Here is a 17,220-nt window from a genome sequence, read left to right as displayed (position 1 = left end):
CTTGTACCACTCTTAACTATTATAAGCATTCGTATCTCCTTTCAAGAAATGAACAAACTTCCTCCCCTCTCCACCTTTGTGGAACAAAAGATCATTTAAAGCTTTGTTGTGTCTTCAACTTCGGCTGGGGAATGTACCAGGTGCCACAGGAATGTCAAAGACACTCAGGGTGCTGAAGTCCCGGTGTCCTGCATGACCATAGCTCTTCCAGTACAAGGACTTCATTGTGTAAGGACCTGCCTATGTCTCATGGACCATCTCTTCTGCACCCACAGCAGCTACAGGAAAACCCCTCCATGGCTCAGGTGTGCACCAGAGGACAACTGAGACCTGGTGTGAAACCCTGATACACTGAAGATTAAAGAAGAACTAGATAAGCAGTTCATTTATGGGCCCTGTGCCATGATGAAGTTCCCCTCCTTTTTCTGCCATTTCTTCTAAGGCTGTGTTTCTTTTTCACTAATGACACAAGGTCCCGGTTCGAAACACTCATTTTCAGCTTAAAGACAAACCAGTCCAGTGGCTCCAATTATCTAAACAACTAGATTTTAACAACAGCGATGAAAATGAAATCCCATGACCTTTCTTGTGACTTCATCATATGGAGACTAAACAGAACAGAGTGATCATGGACTGAGTTACTCTGACCTTTTTGTGAACTTAATGCAGAAGTTATTAAAAAAAAATTAGCCTAGAAATACAAACTGACCTGAAGCTGTCTATGAACTGCGTTAAAGGTTAGGCGTTTTTCTGGAAAAATACTTTGCTTATGAGGATTAGAGTAGTTGCTATAAAAACTGAAAGGCTTGACAGGTCTTCAAAATTCAAATCTCATTACAGACTCTCTCAAGATCTGAAAATGATATTTTTAAGAACACATTTTGGAAGTTACAGTCGTGTGTGACTGGACAATCAGCGAGAAGGAATAAACCAATTTATTGATGAGAATTGGCAATCCATCTTTAAAGCTTTCCCCCTGCCTTGCACCCACACTTTCCAGCTCCAATACCCCAGCTCTTCCTGCAAATACAATCCAGTTTTTCCTCAAATATCCCTTCCTCTGTGACACAAAATCTGACATTTACTTGTCAACAGCAATCCTGTTTGTGTAGACAGAATTTTAATGCAATAGTGTATTTTTCTTAGTAAGGAGGAAAAAGAAAAAAATCCCATGCACATAGTTTAAAAGTCGAACTCCATTAGCTGTAAACCCAAAGTTAAACAGGGACATTTTTGTTTGTGTTATTTAGAAAATAGCATTGAATTACAGCTGTAAGCAAAACAATTTAAGGATTTTAATGTACCAAACATACCATGAAATGTTTCCATTTTGCTCTGATTCAGGTGACAAAATCTGAACTCAGCACAAGTTAGTAACAAAACATGAACTTCATGTTGAATTACTTTTTGAAGTGGTTCCTCCTTCCCCCCTCCCCTGGACTGTTTGTTTCCTGGCCTCATTTAATAAAGACTGAAGCCAAACTTTTGTCACCATCTGCACCATTTGTACCCAAACCAAGGGGTTTCCTCAATGAGCACAGTGAGTGGGTCCCTCCTGAGCCATTTCCAGCTGGGACCAGCCCCTTCTTGCACTTCGGTGCAGTTTGCCAATTAGAGGTGAAACGCCAGGGAAGATAAAACAAGAAGGATGTTCCACAGGCATTAGCAAGTGATGGGAAGGGCTACTGGGCAATGGGGCAACTCACCCTTTCTGTGTGAGGTTTAGACTCCTATTTGAATAAAGATTCAGACTGTGGTGTCAGAGTTAATCTGATTCCTGATCTGAACCACACCTACATCCATCCTTATCACCCACTATGGGTAATACCACTTGAGTGAAATACCTGCTGGGGATCACAACTTGACACTTATTTTCCCTGCGCCTCAGAAATACTTACCCTGAAATGGTTTCTGAAGTCTGTTTCAGCTAATAGGACTGGATCCACCAATACAATAAGGAAATTAAAGACTTCTAACACAAAACCGCACAACTAACCAAACACCTGCACAACACCTCCTGCCCAGTCTGTCTAGGTTATAATCATTCTATTAAGAACAAGTTCTTTAGCTGTTACCTCAGGATCAGAAACCTAAGCAAGCATTAGAATTTTAAGCAGTTTATGTCCAACTTAAACTCTGAAGGGAGATTTGAACAAGCTGAAGCACAAAAGCAGTCTTGCCTTTCCCCCCCAAGTGTCTTGCTTTTAGATGTCTCCTTTGGGGAGTGCAGTGTCAGCTGCTGAGGCTGAGGTTTTAAGACTCGTGAAACAGAGACATGGTGCCTTACTGAGCTGTTAACCCGGTCACACAGCAAATAGGCTCCAGATAAACAAAGGTGACACCAAAAGTGCGACCCACCCTTGTCTTCCTCAGCTTTTGTTAATAAGGTGTGACCTGATAACTTCAAAGCCTACTCAAGACCATGTAAATGCCAACATAACTAAACACAACAGTCTGTGGAACAAACATGAAACTAATCAAGGGACTTGTAAAAAACAGCTCCCTCTTCTCTACCCTAATTTTCATAATGAGTTCTTTGTCTACTTGCTGATGAAAAAAAGAAATTAGTGGCTTGGTCTTTTATCTCTGCATTTTTCCCATTTCAGACATCATTTGCCTTGAAACAGAACTGCAACACAATACATTAGTTTCAGCTAAAGGAAGTTACCTGCTTCCAGACCAAAAGGCTCCCAGTGCTTCTGAATGAAGCCAGTCTACACAACGCACATGTAGAAGTGGGTATTTTACTTGTCAACTCGGCCTCTCCAAACAGGGGAATAGGAGCCTTCCAGTCTACTGATTAACAGCTCTGTCATTTCAGGTACTTAAAAGATTTCAACTTATCATCAGTATGTATTGTTTAATGCTTTGTTGTATCCATTTCGCCAGGACAGAAAGAGAACCCCTCCAAAAGGCCCCAGGCAGCTGAGCATTCCTCCACCTTCATTCACAAGACACCCTCTGCCTCCTCTCACCCTTTCTGTCCCCAAACCAGATGGCTCTTCCTGCATTTTCCTTCTAAAGAAGGACACTGATGTTTTCGTCCAGGTCTACACTCTAAAGACATCTGGATCCCTGGTTTTCATCCCACAGCAGTTCATGTATGATATGCAGCTACTGACTGGTAACAAACATACTGCAAGCAGAAAACACCCTCCACTGCACTTCAGCCTACCTGCTGTAACATAAACTCATCCTCCTGAGGAGGGTGAAATATGACATTTTCCTCCAAATCCCAGGGCATTATGCTACCTTGCACACTATCTTTGAATGAGCATGCTAACCACTCTCAGCCCTTCACAATCACTGAAGATGTTACTGCACTTCTGCAAGCCCAGGACGTGCTGGGCTCAACCTCCTTTTCTGCAGACTCGAGTAAATCAGTGGTTCATCATTTCTTGTTTTACATTTACGCAGTGTCAACAACCAATACTAGCTATTCACCAAAATCTGCAAAAGCAGATGAAATACTATCTGTACAAGAAACTGATCTATTCATGTTTTGGATTATTTGGTCTTTTGTTTTTCTTTTTAAAGGCACAATAATTAAGGAAGTCTTACCACAAAAGCCTCTTACCACTGACTACATATCCCTTGCTGTTTCAAGCAATAGAAGAAAAACAAAAACACCCATATACAGTGTTTGTGAACCAAAGCTGGTGCCAAACAATTAAAGCTTATGGGGCACAAAAAGAATTCAAAGCAAATGAAAACTCAGCTTTGGACGGCTTGTTCCCTCTAAGCCAGATGCATGAACCACACAGCATGGAAATAAGGTTTAAGTAATCTTTTAAAGTCTTTTTAAGCTCTTGGCACTGCCTGGTTCTCTAAGGACATCCCAAAAGGATAAATACACAATTATGATCTGAGTCCAAACATTCCATTGTAATTCTAGCACCAGAGAATGGTACATCTACAAACATTATTGACTGAGCAAAGCAGAACATTCCAAGATGGAATGTTAAGGGAAAAAGTGATGAAATTAAATATAGATCACTTAAAACTTCTATGCAAACCTCACAATGAACTGTGTTTAAATCAGAAATCACAGGGTTTATTCAGTTCTCACACTGGCTTTGCAGAACTCATTTAGAAAGGAGTTCAATCCTTCGTGGTCAATTGTGTTGTGGCAGAAAAAAAAAAAAAATCACCCTTATTTCCCACAACTCTGCAACCTGTTAAAGGTATTTTAGAGGAAGCCAATTTTTATGCTGATGTCTGTCAGTTAGAAATTAAGCATTTGCCTATGGAATCAAAAATCCTCAGATTGTACATATTCCAGGCTAAGGAGACATATATACAAGCTGTTAGGATTTGTGGTTAAAAAAGGTCATCCTCAAATCTTGCTGCTATCCTTTGGAAAGCGCAAAAATCAAAAAGTCCTGCCACATTCTTGGATACACACAAGGACTGGGTGCAGTGGGACAGATAAAGTTATCCAGTAAATTCTGCAGCCTGTTTCCCTGCTTTTACTGCAAAGTCTCAGGATTGAGATGTAATACATTTCTGTGACCTACCATAAAAATAACTTTCACAGCAGCTTCTTTGCTCATCAATACACACATTGTTATACATACATACATACATACATACATACATACATATATATATATATATATATATATATATATATATATATACACACACTGGAAGCAGTATATATTTAATTTTACAAACTGGCCATCAGTAGGCATAGACAACAAACACAACTTCCTCCCTTCCTATCACTGTGGTCAATGGTGTGTTACACTGGGGTCCAAAAAGTGAAATGCTTTTATTTGGAAACATAACAGGTGTTTTGTTTGCCAGGTTTCAAAGGCCTACTGGTCTGAAGCTGTTCTCCAAAATACTTTTGCCATGTCTTTGGTCAGTCTCTTCAGAATTACTTGGGGCATTTTAGCAGGCAAGATTGTGAATTCTGTTAAATTTATATGCTTTAGACTTTTACACTTTCCTTGACGCATCAAGACAGATCAAGTCAACTCTCCGATCCAGTCCTAACCAGAAAAGACAGTTCAGGCTGAGCCCCCAAGGCATTTATAACCCAGCCAAGCTGTGCAGAGAGAAACAAGCCCCGGCACTCTGAACACCACCGACACTCTCTTAATTTAGAAAATACTAAATCAGCAAAAAGCGATAATCAGCCTCTCATTTTCAGAGCAACATAAACTTTGACCCTCTCCAAATTTCTGACAACCAGGAGGAGCCGACGGCTTTTCCCACTGAACAAACGCGTTCCTTGAGATTCCCCGCAGCACTCCCCACCCCTATTTATGTCATATGCCCAAAGTGAAGGAGCTTTAATTAGCTCACATCCCGTCGTTAACTGAGCTTCCTAATGCATCCTGACAAGGGCTGCTGCTGGCCGCGGAAGCCCCGACGTGCGGGCTGTGATTAGCCGGGTGTCCCAGGGGAGCCCGCTGCTCCCACCCCGCCGTGCCCCAGGAGCGGGGTCGCTTCCCCCGGGACCTCCTGGGAAGCCGCACCAGCAGGTGCCCGCTGGCAAGGGTTTTGTGTTACAGGGCTGAATGAGTGATCCCTGCAGGAACCGCCGGCTGTTTTCACAGACGCAGAAGGCAGTCAAAAGTCCACAGCATGAACTTGGAATGACCCCAATTGCGGAGTCACTGGCGGGTTCATCTGGAGGACAACTGTGCTTTATTAAACAACTAATACTCTTAACAGATAATTCCCCTCCCCCCAGCCTTAACTCTTACCAAGCCTGAAGGTCTTAATGTTTGTTTATTTTTTTGGGAATGGAATTATTTGCCCTCCTTCAACCCCCTCCTTAACCCCCTGAATATACTAAAAAACCTGAAAAAAAAAGCCTGAAGAGATCCAGTACCTTGAGTTAATAGGTAACAACGAAGTATTCAGAGAGGCCACATTAGGTTTGGTTTTAACATGATCTTTACCAGCTCTCTTGATTTTGATTTCCACAAGCATTTCCATCTGCACCAACTTGCAGCACTTAGGCTCTTTCCAGACAATTTCTTTTTCTGCCATGACCACCTGTGGTCACACTTGGGATCTGAAAGAACCTCCTGTCTAAAAACTAACAGGCTTTCCATGTTCTACTAGGTATTTTGAAGGAAAGCCCATGCAAGCACATTAATTGGACCTGCCATAGTGTGTGTGTGTAAATAGTGAACAACTCTGAGCTGTCTGGATCTCTGGTACAGCCTGGCCTTCTCCCCTGGACATAAAAACACTATTCTCACTCCTCAGGGATACACAGTTAAGGAACTTCAAGTTTAAGTCTTGTACTATTTAACATTTTCTACTCAACTCTACAACTTTAAATACACAGCAGGGAGGTGCAGTCAGCCATTTCTCAAGACTGAAATGATGAATTTCAAACCCAAACCCCATTTTTTCTCCTTCAGATGCCAACGGTGATAAATATGGGATAGATGTGCCTGTCCGCCTAACATGCAACCCCTCAAAAACTGCAGGTTAGAACTAAATTTCATTTAATCTATGATAAATGCTTATTTCTAGGGTCACAGTTTATGACTTGGCAACTCTTTGCACACCTCTTTTTAAATTCTCCTTTGCTCACTGAATTCTCCAATGAGTCAGCAAAACGGGAACAGTGCATTTCATTTTACAGGAGAATCAGCTGGTAAACCCCCTCAAAATGAAGCTCTAGAGCAGGTGTAAAACCTAAAGCTCTCTAAATCTCTCTTTTTTCAGTTGTCAAATGGTCACCTATACATTCCTCTATCAGCTGTGCATCTCCACGTGTGCTGTTGCTGCATTGTTACAGGACTCTCATTGTCAACTGAGCAATTTCTCCTGGGTAAGGCTCATTCAAAGCTGCCACCAATGTGTCAGTTTGCTTTTGAATGGGGTACATTTAGGACATTAATTCCACATCAAATCAGTTCTTCCCACAGAATATATCACCATTTCTGTTCAACCTACTATACCCATTTTGCCACATAAAAACAGGCTAGAGTAAAGTGTGTTCACCTTGTGCAAGAAGCTTTGTAAAAGAAAGGCTGAATTTAAACCAATTTGAGAAGAAAACTTTTAACCTAGATGCTGGCCACACATGTTTTATCCCATGGTACAAATGAAAACCAGGAAGAACAAAATAATACTTCAAACTTCTCAAAGATGATCCTTTATCCCAAAACCTCTTTCAAAGATACTAATTAGAGATACCAGATGTTCTGTACATTAAAACTGACACTTTCCATGGCCTTTGATTGCCACTAACTGGTCATAAAACTTGCTGTCTTTTCAAACTAGCAGGAAATGGGATCTGCAGTGCCACCTGGACAGGCTGCAGGAGCTTCTATGCTACACTGAGGAAGATGAAGATTACACTGAAGAAAATGCAGAAAAAAACTGCCTGTGACCCAAACTGTATAAATCACTTTTGGAATAGAAAAAATTATGATAAGTGCTGCTAAATCCCAGTACTTCAAGACCTCAGCTACTCTTTGTAATGGATGATTGCCATCCTTCCTGAAGGAAAACCTGAATTCTAACCTGTAAGGCTGCCCTGAAAGTTGACATGTATTCTGGCCTTCCTCACCTTTATCCAGTGAGACTGACAGTAAACACACACATTCTGCTTCTAGGAGTTAAGGACAAGAGCCAGAAATCAAACAAACATCATGGAAATATAAAGTGGTATAGTGTCCACTCAGCAAACTTAGAACTCAAACACCACCATGACCTTTTTACAGCATCACTTGATGATTCTGTTTAAGACTCTTCTGAGGAAAACACCACCCTGTATTTCCTTCTCAGGCTTCTAACAAAAGCCTTTGTATATGAAGTTTCCCTGATACCAAGATATGATTTTATTTTCTGCCTTCTTCCCTGGCATTTTGAGCTAATATTGCCAGAGCTGAACTGTAGCTACTCCAAAGATGGGAGAATGGCAGTTGTTCTGGCTTCAGAATGGTATCAAAGAGGAGTGGTTGGTTAAATGAACTAAGAAACTTCAAACAAAAAGGAACCATCAGCTTTGTTTTAGAAACCTTTCTGTCTGTTTTTGGGTAGAGCCTGCTCAAACTGTACCTTCCTTCTGTGTTCTGCTACAGCCACTTCTCATTGTATTTACTGCCAACTTTGTTAAAGTTAACATTCATACAAGTTAAACACTTGTTCAAGATTTGTTTTTAAATAATCCCTTTATTACTTCCTCTTTATTTTCCATTCAGTTATCTTTATCTTCCCGTCACTGCCAACCACTTGAAATTCTGCTTTGATTTATGTTACAAGGAGGGTTAAAACTCCCATTTCCCTTTGTCTTGCTTTCATGCTCCTGTTCTACAAATGCCTCCATGCCAAACACTCACCTGCAGCATCCTTAATGGTCTTAAAGTTTTCCTACCTGGTTCTAACACCTCACCTCTTTTCCTGTCTCTGTTAAGCATCTAAGCACCTCTGCCATCAGTCTGAACTCAGGTGAAATAAAGAGATGGAGTGAAAGCCCAGGGCAGAAAGGTTCATTAGCAATAAAAGAAAACAGACACTCAAATGCAATTTGCTGCAACTCCAGTCTAGGGAAGTTTTGGCATCTCAGGTGCCTGCTTCTGGAATAAAGCTTGTCTCCCAGAACCCTGCATGATTCCCAAAAACCTAACAGGGAAATGCAGCTGTGAATGATTTACCGGCTATTATTATTTAAACCATTTACCATGGTTTACCTTTCCTTAAGAAGCCTAATTAAACTGGAAACTTCAAAATTCCATATGAAAACTAAGGTCTTTCATGAAGTTCATGAAATTATTTTTCTCAAGAGGAAGGGAGGTACAAACCAATTATTTCCATCCTAAATCCTAACCTCAGAGTCATAACAGCTACCCTACTATGTGCTCATAATTCCTGAAAGATAAGAGAATTCATGGTAGAGGTAGAAAGAAATCAATACATTAAATACAGTACTGACAAGTTGTGAAACTTGTCAGAGGAATTATACTATGTCAGCACAACACCTATTTGCTAGTAATAGACACAACCACACTTTTCCATTTGGAGAACACAAGCTACAGAACAGTTTTGTTCAGCTGCTTATTCAGTGTTCAATATTAATTTCTAATTGAAACATCTGAAACAGGAACAATTTAGGGTTTAGTTCTATCATGCCTAACAGGGGAAATAAAAAAAGTATGTGAGACATTTCTATGCATATGGCAACTATAGAAGGCTCCATTCAGAGGGAATGAAATTCCCTCTGGTGTCTATATTTAGGATCAAAGAACTTTTTAAAATACAGAACTCGGAATCTCTAAGGGATAAAAACTACAAAACTGTCTGCCGTGAACTTTATTTAACCTAAGGTTTTGTGCCAATTTAAATACACTGCAGCTCTCCACTTGAAAGAAGGCATTACCCACTGCGTGCTCTGAAATGCATGGAAAAGCCATTACAGGGATAATCAGCACAACTATAAAATAGAAAAGCAATAAAATGACAAAACCAGATACAACTCCAATAGCTTACTTCTCGATTCAGTTGAGCAGTGTTACTTTTAAAGCCATGATTATAGTACTACTCTTTGTTTATCTATCTACTCACACCTTAATAGCTAACTCACCTTAAAATCTAGGACAGATTTTTATTCTAAGACACTTCCTAAGTCAGGTAGTCAAACAACCAAAATGAAGATTTTTCCCAGCCCTCAGTGCCTGTGCAGGACACAGGCTCCTCTAGTTTTGGCTGCTTTAGTTACCAGATCCACAGAATAAGCTGCAAAGACAAGAGCCCTCTGTGGCACAGCTGAATCAGGTGAAAATTTATGCAGTGAAAATACACTTAAAAATACCTTCCCAGAGCACCAAGAGCAAGATGAAAATAACCTATTGTTTCAGTTTTGTTTCTCTTGACTAACTCAAATGGTTTTTTCTCTCCACATAATTTCCTTTACCAATACTTCACATATTCTAGACACACTCATAAGGCACACACAAGGTAGAAGACACAGTAAAAGACATATTTCTGTGGTGTACCATGAACATAACACATCCCAAACTGTACTTGAAATGCCAATTTCTTTATCTGATGGACACTCCTGGCTTAGTTTTTGAGCAGATTTAAATGCCTGAAAGCAATGCAACACATAAGGAAGAATTCAACCTGACTATTTGAGCCTTTTTATCATTGAGCATTTTCACTGTCTTCTGTGCAGCAGAATTAAGATTCAACCTCTGGAAGGAGGATTCATCAAGAAGCTCCACAATGTACTACTAAAACTTCATCAAATATGGATTTCTCTCCTTGTTCCAAAAACACATAAACCATATAAAAAGCTTTGAAAAGGGAATTGTGTGGGACTTGCATCACAGAGACATTTCTGATAATATCAAGGAGAAAGAAAAAAAAATACCTGTGAAGACAAATAAATAGTACATGGGGTGATTTTTGAAGGTATAAATGGGAAGCAGGCCCATTGAATTTTGAAAGGAGTTCAGCATCCAACTGCCCTTCTGCCTTTGAAAATCTTCCTTCACAACCCCCTTGGTTACAAATGACTCCAAAGTTCAAAGAATGACCTTGCCCTTGTGGGAAACAGAGGAAGGCTCGTGCCTTTTAAAGGAAGATTTATGGGACTGTTGCTGCAGATGTGACTGTGATGAGGAAACAACACTTTATAGAAAGGAAACTCTAAAGAAACATACTCTATTGGGTGGAGTGGATGGGTCACCAGAGACTACAACCACGAGGACAAACCATGGACAAAAGTACTCATTTGCACACAGATACAGCTGCCTTCCAGAAGCTCAGCAAGCCTTCTACCAGACTGCTTGCATTTGCAGTGCTGAGAATTACAGCACCACCTACTAGGTGGTGAAGGCAGGAATTTCAATATAGTATTTTGCTTGAATTTCTTGAAACTCTGCAAAATAGGCTAATGCTAAAAACAAGATAATTATGACAGAAAGTGTGCATGTCATCTTTCCTCATGGCTCAGCTCTCTGGGTCAGATCCAGCTCTGCACTTGGTGATGGACTAGGTCTGATAATGTTAGTCTTGAGCTCTCTGTAATTACACAGACTCTGCATTTCACATCTTCTGAATTACCTTTTCTCACTAAGGAGGGGAAAAAGCAGATTTCCTTGCATACAAACAGGTGGGAAAGGTTGTTAAAGGATGAAGTCTGACAATACACACATACAAAATTACGCGTTAGGAAAATGATAATAACAGAAAGTAAAGAATTTTCACAAAACCAAACTTACCAACATGTCCTTGTGTCAAAAAAGAATTACTGCAGTTGTACCCGTGAAGGGGCTCATGATGACATACCAGGTATGCAATAAAACATTTCAGGAACATATGTTTGCTAAGTATCAAGTACAGCATCAACCATGATCCAAACTGCTTCCTATTTCTGACTCCTGCCTCAGGTCATCCCTCTCTTGGACACTAAATACAGTTATTTTCACTGATATAATTGAATTCCATCAGCTGTTATCAGGAAGGACAAAAGAATGTTCACCATGCAGAGACTTTGGAATTAAACTACAGATAAATACAAAGCAATTTAGAAATTCCTTAGTTTGTTGCTATGTGGCACAAAACCCCCCAAACCTCAAGTGTCAGCCTATTCACATTATCTTAATCACTTCTCAAAAATAACAGCCAACAACTCCTGCTATAATAAATAACTCCTTAAATACTCTACCTTTCTCTAGTGCTCTCTATAGGTAGATTATGTATACATAATTTAACACAGCTTTGCTCATTTGCATGTAAGAGCAAATTATTTCTCACATTTCTCACTTTGGTTAACTGTTGATTCAACTTGCAACTATCTGTACAGCAATAACAGGGCTTTGAGTCCACTGACTCCTGTTTCTGGCATCCCTGGGATATATAGAAAGGACTTAAGGAAAAAATAATCTACACTTCAAATACCATTTTTTACAAAACAAACAGGACAGAAATCAATTAAAACTTGGTCAATAGTTCTATTTGACTTCTTGCCTATGTTTTCCTTGGTGTTATAGCAAGCTTTAATATCACAGTTTTTACCTTTGCAGCAGAGTTTGATACTCCATGAGTGACATTTCTGATGAGACCACCCACATTGCCATACTTTATAAGTCCACTAACACCTTCTGAAACATCATTCAGTAGACCCATAGGGTTGCCAAGGAAATCCACAGAACCTAGAATCCTTGCTGCCTGACTCAGCAGCTCCTGTAAAATTAAGAGGAAGAATGAAGTATTTCTTATTGATCACATTAACACCAGCAAGTAAGATGGAAAAAAAAAATAATCCCACCCTCAACAGAAGGTTATGCCAACCCAGGTAGGTTTACTAAAGAAATCAATACACAAATACCTGTAAAATTAATAACAGTTTCATCTTAAAATGCAGTGTATTCTTAGAATTATTCTGGGATACTACTTCTCCATACACCAAAGAAGCAACACAGCACTAACACTTAATAGTCAGGAAAGAGTTTGCATATCCTCAGTGGAGAACTCCTCAACCAAGAGAAGTTCAACCTGTGCCACAACATAATGTCTATCCCACTGACCTCCTGGAAGTGTTTCAGAATGTCATTAATGATGAACTCCTGAGTTTCATATGGATGGACCCGAGTGAAAGGATCCAGATTAATCACAGCATCTTCAAATCGGATCAGAGGGAACCCCAGTGTGCTTTTCAAGGCCTGAGTAAATAAAAGATATTGCCATTGTAATTCTTCTCTCTGCTTCTCAATCACAGCATCCTTTAAATGGGCAACAAACCAAAATTCTCTGAAGCTGCTCGAGTTCCCTACCACTGCAGTGTGGACACTCTGACACAGAGAGCAGTCACCCACAAACCTTTCAATTCTAAGCATTGATAATTTCTTAGCACTTTCATTTTTTCAGTAACTCAAGAGTCACTAAGTTCCCAATGCAATCTGTTTCCCACACTTGATAGGAATATTTCAAACCAAAACGTGTTTAAGATTCCATATATAACTATGCTATATTGTTCTAATGTTCAATTGAACTCTAACCCTAAATGAATCTCCTTGACAAAACTGGCTATTTTCCACCCTGCTGAACTTCTGTGAAGGGATTAAGTGTCAGGATGAGCTAGAATAACATACATAATTTCCTGTAAGCCTAAGGCTCATTTATGTGGTCTAAAGAAATTCTTTAAACTAGGTTTTCCCATTATTTTTCAAGGAAGAAAACAAAGACTGTAATTAGCTCATAGGCCATCTGTACTTTGTACAATTTATACACAAAAAAAACACATTTAAGGTGGAAAAGCTATACATCTAAATAGAGATACACATAAATAAAATAATTTTGAAAAAAAAATGAGAAGAAAATTAATTTTTTAAGACACAAAGAGGCCCCTTCTTCTTCAGGTCTTGATAATGGCATCTGCACATTCAACAACATCAACTCTGAAGAAGGCAAGAAGCCTCACACTGATGTTTTACCTTTACACATTGATCACCAAAGCTGCCTGGTATAAGGAACACGAGTTTTTGTGCCATCTGCAGGCAATTAAGGCAAGTTACAGGTCTGAGTTAAGTTTGCAAGTAAGAAAAGAGCTATTTATTTTTTCAGTAAATGGATGACCAACCAGAGTAGTCCTCATTATTCACTTGGGTAGGAAGTAATTTCCTGTTTAACTATCAGATATTATAGGAGGCAACTTTGTTAATACTGGTACCTAATAAAAATAATCTGTCTACACCAAATTACCAGACAGCCATGTCCAAGCCAGAAACATTAGAGGTAGTTAGAAAAACTTCCACAAAGGCTCTACTGTGATTATTCTCTCCCTCCTACCCTGAACTTTCCTGTGCTACAGAACTGAACTGAACTCTTTCTGTGAAAGTCAATATCCAGAATATGCAGGGACTGTTAACATTATGGGGGAAAATGTATATGCCAAGTTTTCTCTTGGGAACACTGCTGGTGGCTGCCAAGATGGATCCATGTGCAATCCTATACCAAGGGTGGTAGAAAATCCAAACAGACCAGTGCACAGTGCTGGGTTCTTAAAGGCACTCACCACTAGCTCTGTTTCCTCAGTCTGCATTTCAGTGAATGGAATTACAAGGGTTTTCATGTTGAAGCTGAAGTGCAACTACATATTCAGGACACTGTTGCTATTATTTAGCAGTAAGGAATATCACAGCTAAGGGATGTTATAACTAGGAATATCACAGCCAAGGAATATCCCAACTAGCTATTGAACTGTCCTCAGCACAAGGATTCTGTAAAAAGAACACAATAATGTAGGACTGGTGATCTTCTGGATCATCTTGGTAAGACTCCATGACAGACACTCATTACACAACACTAAACTTCAGAAGCTTGCTCATCACGATGTCCTTCATATCAAGGACAAAAAAGCCCAGCTGGTGTCCCAGTTTTGGTTTTTTGAAAAGGCAGCAGCTCCGCTTCTCCACAATGGGGACGGTTTTTTATGGTTTGGTTGATAGGTTTTGCTTCAACTCTCCTGCCCTGGAGGGAAGTAGCTGTATTAGCTCAGAGAGAACTGAAGTATCTCTGACTGAAATATTAAATTAATCATTTTTGAAGTGGCTGATTTGATTGCTGCCACTTTATTGTGTCAGGAAGGTCCTAACACGTGATATGGGAACACTGGATGAGATTATGTTTTGGCCATAATCTGGAATCCCTGGTTCACCTATCAACTGTGCCAGATTTATGACCATATGAAAAACACCAGACTTCCCACCTACTTTAAGCTCATACTCAACCTCAGTTCACTTTAATTTTTGACTATATTGCACAGTGCTCATGCAAATTCTCCAGTTCCAATGAAATAACACTTTTTGGATGAAAACACTCAGAGTTGTCCTGTATTTCTGTTCTCTAAGTTGAATAACTTCTTATTTTATGATAGTAATTCCCTTTAAGCTCTTTACACTTTCATTATTGTAACTAAGGTCCTTTGTAAAGCAGTGAGTCATTAGGTCCAGTTGGCTGTGCTTCAACTGAAATTGCAAAAATGAAGGACTATTACAGAAGAGACTGGAAATTAAGCTAAGTAAATGTACCTTGAGATCCAAAGGGAGCTTGTTGGAAGTGAAAACACTCAACTTGATTTGAGGCACACTGATTTTCAGATTTTCAAAGTAATATCGTTTTTGTCCTCCACCTTGTTCAACAACCTTCTCATGGAGGTTTTCGTCATAATTTTCAACCTCTGCATCCAGACAAAACACAGGAATCAGATCCAATGAAAGATAAATAAATAAGGGGTTAGGAATGCACACTCTGTTAAGAGTTAACAATTCTCTGCACAAATGAAAAGTATGTGTGACTGCTGGTGCAGCCAGCAGAATTACTCATGCCTTGTGACACGAAGTTGACCTCTGAGACGCAAGAGTTTCTGTCAGATCTCTCTGTATCTCTAAAACCTGTTACTTGAGCTTTTAATCTCACTTCTAATTTCTCTTGAACAGCACACAGAAACAAGGAGATAACACATGACTATGCAATTTTCCTAGTGTGCAGTCATACTCTTACAGCCTGTTTTCCTCCCTCTACTTTCTCTACAATTCCTTACACACTTAACTAGGAATATAATGTACAAAGCATGCTTTCAAATATTCACTACACAATGGACAGCATGCCTACATGGAAGGCATCCAGTAAATCAATTTACATGGAGAGTAACTCAAATTCATTAACAGGCTCATGTTATTTGTAAGAGCACCTGGGTGGTGTGAGGAAGCAGGGCAAAGACAAAAGATGACCACATCTTATGGATTCAGATTTATGAACAATAAATAAAATAAAACATGATAACTGTAAATGAGAAAATTATTTTTGTCTGCATCTAGGATGGCATCAGCAGATAAACTACAAATAATATACAGTAAGCCAGGAAAAAAAAAAAAGAGCAAAAGGAACAGAGTAAGCCAGAACAAAGGGGAGATTAGTTAAAAGGCTAAGAGCAAAACTCAAAATTTTTAGTACTTCTTCATCACCAGAAATCTAAGCTTGTAAATCCTCTGTGAAATGGAACACTGTTATTTTTCCAGAGACAATTCAGAGGATACTGTGGATTAGCAAGACAGAACTCTGGAGCATCATTTGTAGGCTTGGCCCCATTTGGAATCATGCCAAAAATAGTTATTTTCCTGTGACAGTTATTATGTAACAGTACACAGGCTACTGCATAATAGAAGTGACTTTTTCAATTGCCACTCCAAAACAAACATTTCAGAAAGTTTCCAAAGCACAGATAAACACTAAAATAGGAGGATTAGAATAGCATCTATGAGATCAGAAGATTGAGAAGGTCTGTCTTGCCTCAGTGAATGAATGAAAACTTACATTACAATTAAAACCAGGGGTATGGATGCCACAACAAAGGTCAGACAAAATTTTCTTGCAGTGAAGCAAGAGGAACTGCCCAAGGAACAAATTAACACAGACCCCACTTCTAGCCCTGGGTTAAATAAACAAACTAAACAAAGTGGCTTGCTAAATTAATGACACAATTTCTTTTATCCCAGTTCAGATAAATCCAAATACAGGAACTGAAGATGAATACTGAACTCCTTCCAGAGACAGGCTGTACTTGGGCCATCACCTGAGCTCTGCAACAGGCACAACATCCATGAACAGCTGCTCAGGGGCCACTGAGGCATTTCCAGCTCTGTTCAAGAGTGGGAGGTTCCACACAGCCAGGAGTGTGCTGGTGTTTTCTACTTAATTTTATATGCAAAGATCATAATATTTCTGTACACTGGAAAACTGGGCTGCACAATTTTATACCACACCTGATTCCGACTGGTCATAGCCAAAGAAACTCAATAGCTTCAGAAGCAGTTTCTCCTCAATTTGAACTGTGAACTTTCGGGCAGTGATCATCAGATGCTACAGAGATAAACAAGTCTCAGTTTACAGCATTAACACCAGAAATATAATCCATGTAAGCTATTTAAAAGGACAACGTGTTCTATTTCAACAGAATTTTTTCACTTTCATGGATTTGTAGCAAGACTCCCACCTTCAAAATGTCTTTGGTAGCTTTCTTCACTTTAAATTATCTATATCTAGTGATGATGATTTCAATTTTGTGGAAGGCATTGTGCTTCATTACCTAATCCTAACACTTCAAAATCTTAGCTGCATTTCCAACACTAAAATCAGCTGCTTTTCAAAACAGAGTCAAAATACACGTGTGAAGATTCCAAGTGAGAAAGTAAATCTTGACAACCGATTCAGTTTTGCCCTCACAGTACATGCCACAGT

At 39.5% G+C, this 17,220-nt stretch overlaps 1 protein-coding gene across 3 annotated transcripts in view; it reads right to left on the bottom strand.

The window, feature by feature from the left end:
* VPS13D (vacuolar protein sorting 13 homolog D) overlaps positions 1-17,220 on the bottom strand; it is a 96,580-nt gene that overhangs the window by 26,076 nt on the left and 53,284 nt on the right. For all 3 annotated transcript variants that reach the window (XR_009933917.1, XM_062507744.1, XM_062507745.1), the window contains exons 61-64: positions 16,746-16,842; positions 15,012-15,160; positions 12,510-12,644; positions 11,998-12,165 (exon numbers count right to left, since the gene is read on the bottom strand). Coding sequence is in view for 2 of the 3 variants with exons in the window: in XM_062507744.1 (XP_062363728.1) it covers positions 11,998-12,165; positions 12,510-12,644; positions 15,012-15,160; positions 16,746-16,842 (549 nt within the window). In the remaining variant the exon portion in view is untranslated. The remainder of the gene's footprint in view (positions 1-11,997; positions 12,166-12,509; positions 12,645-15,011; positions 15,161-16,745; positions 16,843-17,220) is intronic.

Source organism: Cinclus cinclus, chromosome 23, assembly GCF_963662255.1.
Source record: "Cinclus cinclus chromosome 23, bCinCin1.1, whole genome shotgun sequence".
Classification (NCBI taxonomy): Eukaryota; Metazoa; Chordata; class Aves; order Passeriformes; family Cinclidae; genus Cinclus; species Cinclus cinclus.
This window is presented reverse-complemented; position numbering and strand designations above follow the sequence as displayed.